Source organism: Branchiostoma belcheri, unplaced genomic scaffold (assembly GCF_001625305.1).
Source record: "Branchiostoma belcheri isolate BF01 breed outbred unplaced genomic scaffold, Haploidv18h27 scaffold74, whole genome shotgun sequence".
NCBI classification, from domain to species: Eukaryota; Metazoa; Chordata; class Leptocardii; order Amphioxiformes; family Branchiostomatidae; genus Branchiostoma; species Branchiostoma belcheri.
The window spans coordinates 1,004,402-1,008,309 of NW_017804398.1; the positions used below are offsets into that span (position 1 = coordinate 1,004,402).

The 3,908-nt window shown below is 39.5% G+C and overlaps 1 protein-coding gene across 1 annotated transcript in view; it reads left to right on the forward strand.

Annotated features, from left to right (window-relative positions):
* Positions 1 to 3,884, forward strand: part of LOC109485331 (myosin regulatory light chain 12A-like) — a 7,218-nt gene extending 3,334 nt beyond the window's left edge. Inside the window, exons 5-7 of the mRNA XM_019788882.1 lie at positions 2,868 to 2,946; positions 3,149 to 3,203; positions 3,508 to 3,884. Coding sequence (XP_019644441.1) covers positions 2,868 to 2,946; positions 3,149 to 3,203; positions 3,508 to 3,606 — 233 coding nt within the window. The 3' untranslated portion in view covers positions 3,607 to 3,884. The remainder of the gene's footprint in view (positions 1 to 2,867; positions 2,947 to 3,148; positions 3,204 to 3,507) is intronic.
* Positions 3,885 to 3,908: the final 24 nt, after the last annotated feature.

A 3,908-nucleotide genomic window follows, 5' to 3' on the forward strand; every position in this document is an offset into this window, starting at 1 on the left:
CAAGCAAATACTCTAATTGGAGGCACACGACATTGATACTCTAGTTGCCTATTTGGCAACCGCAGAGTTGGAGCATTTCATCCCCCGGGCTTAGGTAAATGTTGGCATAAGCCACAATCTTAAGTATGTCAGGAATTGGAGCGGAAGATTCCATTCTGACTTCTTAAGGGGGTTTGCTCTGCTGAGATGACAACATTGTAGTTATTGTCAGCAACTTTTACATTATAAAAAGAGACTAGCTTTATCGAAATAAATGATCTATGATAACCCAATATATGCAAATCATGATGCCAGACATCAGATTACATTTTAAGTATCTGTTTTAACCGTTATTAAATCAACTCCATCGTAAGCAAAAAAAGTGCAATATATTTTGTGACATGATATTACTGTAGCATAGTATAGTATAGTATAGTATAGTATAGTATAGTATAGTATAGTATAGTATAGTATAGTATAGTATAGTATAGTATAGTATAGTATAGTATAGTATAATACATGATAGTGCAGTGTAGTATAGCAATGTATTGAGTGAACAAAAATCCTATCAGCACCAACACACAAGACTATTGAAAAGTAATTATTTTACTGTCCCTTGACAGGCTTTCTACTTAATAGACCAAGACAGGGACGGATTCATCGGGAACGACGACTTGAAAGATATGTTTGCGTCACTAGGTAAGCGCAACTCTCGTTCCCATGCCTCAGTCTGACCACTCAACACGTACCTTACGTACCTTATATTGTCTTCTCGAAAACCTAAGAAAATTAAAAGCTCGAATTTCTCAGTAGAGTTAAGACCATTTCACGACCCCCCAGCAATTTGGGCGTCGGCCGGCTTAGCAACACATAGATACAACCTTTGACCCTGAATTTTCCCGATTTCTCCTATTGTTTGATAATTGCTCTGACCCTGCCCAGTGTGAAAACATTGCAAGAGGGGTGCCGGTGGACCAGGTGAAGTGATACCTGGGCTCTGTGGAGTGTGAAATGTTTGGCTGTCTGGAAACAGTGCTGGATGTGTATTATAATTGACAAAGGAATCCATATGTCTAGTGTTTCTAATTTGTGTGATTCTCAGATCTCAACATTACACACTGGTCGATTGTTCTGTCAAATGTGACATTTCATTGCAAATAGCCAGACAAGGCATAAAACCTATAACACTCAGAGATTTAAGTAAAGGAGTATATTTGAGTATATTTATCATAAACACCAGGGGTACTGTTGATCATCAAAGTCTGGTAACCCTCCATGTTTATTCTGGATTTGATGCCGTTTTGTTTGTTTTGATGAGCAACTTTCATTAGTAAAACCTTTCACACACTTTCTTTCGAATATTTTGGTTAGTTGTAGCAGCTCTATAGAACCCTTTTGCGTCGGGGAACAACAGACGATAAACTGGATAGTGAGTGCGCCAGTGTAATCAACTTGTTAAAAAGCTTGCGCCAACCAAATTATAGTTATACTTTTTATGTCATCGACTTGTTCCTTATGTTGTTGTAGAGTATGTTGGATCAAGAAATGCATTTTTGATAAAGTAGTCTTTTTCTAGTCTTACAATGTACTAGTACTTGGAACCCTGAAACAATCATTGTTCATTGCTGATAAACCAAGCCAAGCTGACTGTCTGGCACTAGCAGGTAAAGGTGTGGACAAGCCGTGAACTGCCTATTGTTCTCCTCAGGTAGTCTGGTCCCCAACAAGGAAGGTGCTATGTCAACAAGTTAATTGGCTGTATTGTCCACTTTTCCCAACAAAGTGATCAGATTTCAGTTCATAAGAAGCCAGAAGTTCAATTTTTGTGATCTTATTTTTGCCCTAAAAGCGCATCCACACACAACATTCTTTTGAGTTACTGAACACATGTATAGAAAGTAGACAAGTTGTTCTACAACACTGTGTCGGGCCCAGAGTGCACAACATTTCCAACACTTTGCTGACCCTGTATGAATATTGCAAGTATGTGTTTTTTGCCAAAAATCTGAACATATTAGATAATATCTCTGTTGTAATAATAATAATACACCTGGGATCGATGGGATGTTATAGAGTTTTTACTGACGAATACATACATACAAAATTTGTTTGAAAAAAAGTTTGTCTAGGGGTCCCGCCGGGCACTTGAAGTTTATAAATTTAGATGTGCTTATTATATCAATATCATAATATTAGCAAGTTATTCACAAAATTTATGTAGGCAGAGAGTTTGCCTTTGACCTGGTGCTTTAGTAGTTGTCGGAAATGTCAGAAAATAACCACCCAATAAGTGTACATTACACTTGAAAGTTGGGCTGTCAGTTAATGAGGCAGGGAGGCTCAGGGAGGGGGACAATGGTCTTAACTCTATTGAGTTTGACAATGATCTTAGTATACAACATTACTTACTATATATATTGATCCTTGATAAAATGATGTTTTCATGACACCATCTGTACTGTTGTTATTATGAGGTTGATATATGAATGTGGGTCATGTCTACAATGTGATAGTGAAATCACACGATATTTTACACGAGAATCAGGATCATTTCCACGCATAGAACTGAAGTTTTTTATGTTGCCACAGGCAAGCAGCCTAACGACAAGTTGGTGGACAGTATGATCAAGGAGTCACCAGCCCAGATGAACTTCACCGCCTTTCTGTCTCTTTTCGCCAACAAACTGGGAGGTAAGGACCGGTCCGGAATAGTTTTGGTATGTAGATGTAGCTAAAACAGGTGAATGGCAAATGAACGATTTGAAAGTATTCCAACCTCTTGTAATCCCACTTTAAATATAATTAAAAGTAGTGTTTCTGTCTGAATGATCTGGGCAGATTTTTTTCAAAACGTGACAATTTTTTTTTTCATATCTCCTTTTCACCAGGTACGGATCCAGAAGACAACATCAACAAAGCATTCGAGTTCTTCGACCCAAACAAGACGGGAAAAATCAAGAAGGCAGTGTAAGTAATAATCTCAGAAGTTGTGTAAGACTTCTTTGTATCGTCAAATAAATCACATGTCTAGCTGTTGGGCATGATATGTCATAGACGGTGGTACAGTGTTATAAACAAATATGACGAGCCTGAGAATCAAAGATGGCGCTTTATGTTCGTTTCATGTTGTTGGACTTTTGCATTTATCGTTTTTGGTTAACTGTTACAGCCTGGTAGAACTGCTGACAAAGGCGCCGTACGGCGACAAGCTGAACGCTGAAGAGGTAAGCCGCCATTTTGTCTCCTCTGTTCCAAAGGAAAATGGGGGGGGGGGGGGGAGTGGATAAAAGTCATTAAAGTTTCTGTTGCCAGCAACTGCGCTGCTATAACTGCTGCTATATAGTCATTTCATCTGTACATTTATCCGCGTCGCACGTTGTGAGATAGAATAGTGCCATATTATGCTTGTTGTTACATTGCTGTAGATGCCATACAATTGTTGTGCAATAAAGTTTATTGTAAATCATTTTTGTCTGTAAAGTACTGGTAAACACCACCGATGATTTTTTTTCTGTGCCCGCTCACCAGTTGAGTGCCATGATGGAGATTGCGAACGTCGATCACAAGGGGATGTTCCACTACCGCGACTTCACTGCAGTCCTCAAGGGCAAGGAGGTAGAAGACTAAAGAAAGGGAGAACCTGCAGAAGCGAGGCTACTTCAAGGGGTTTCGTGGATACTGCTTTGGTCCAAAATCAAAGGACGTTGAAGTGCCAAGTGTAACGCCGACGTCAGAAGCTACGACGAAGACCGATCAACGACAGGCGTCGAGTATTCCTAAAACCCCTTATGCAGCCTCATGTGTAATAAGAAGCTTTGTCGTAGTTCTACATGAAACTGTAAAAATGACATCAAGAATGGTCCCCATGTTACTATTTGCCCCCCCCCCCCCATTCGACTATGTGAAAACAAAGCAATGGCTTGTATGGT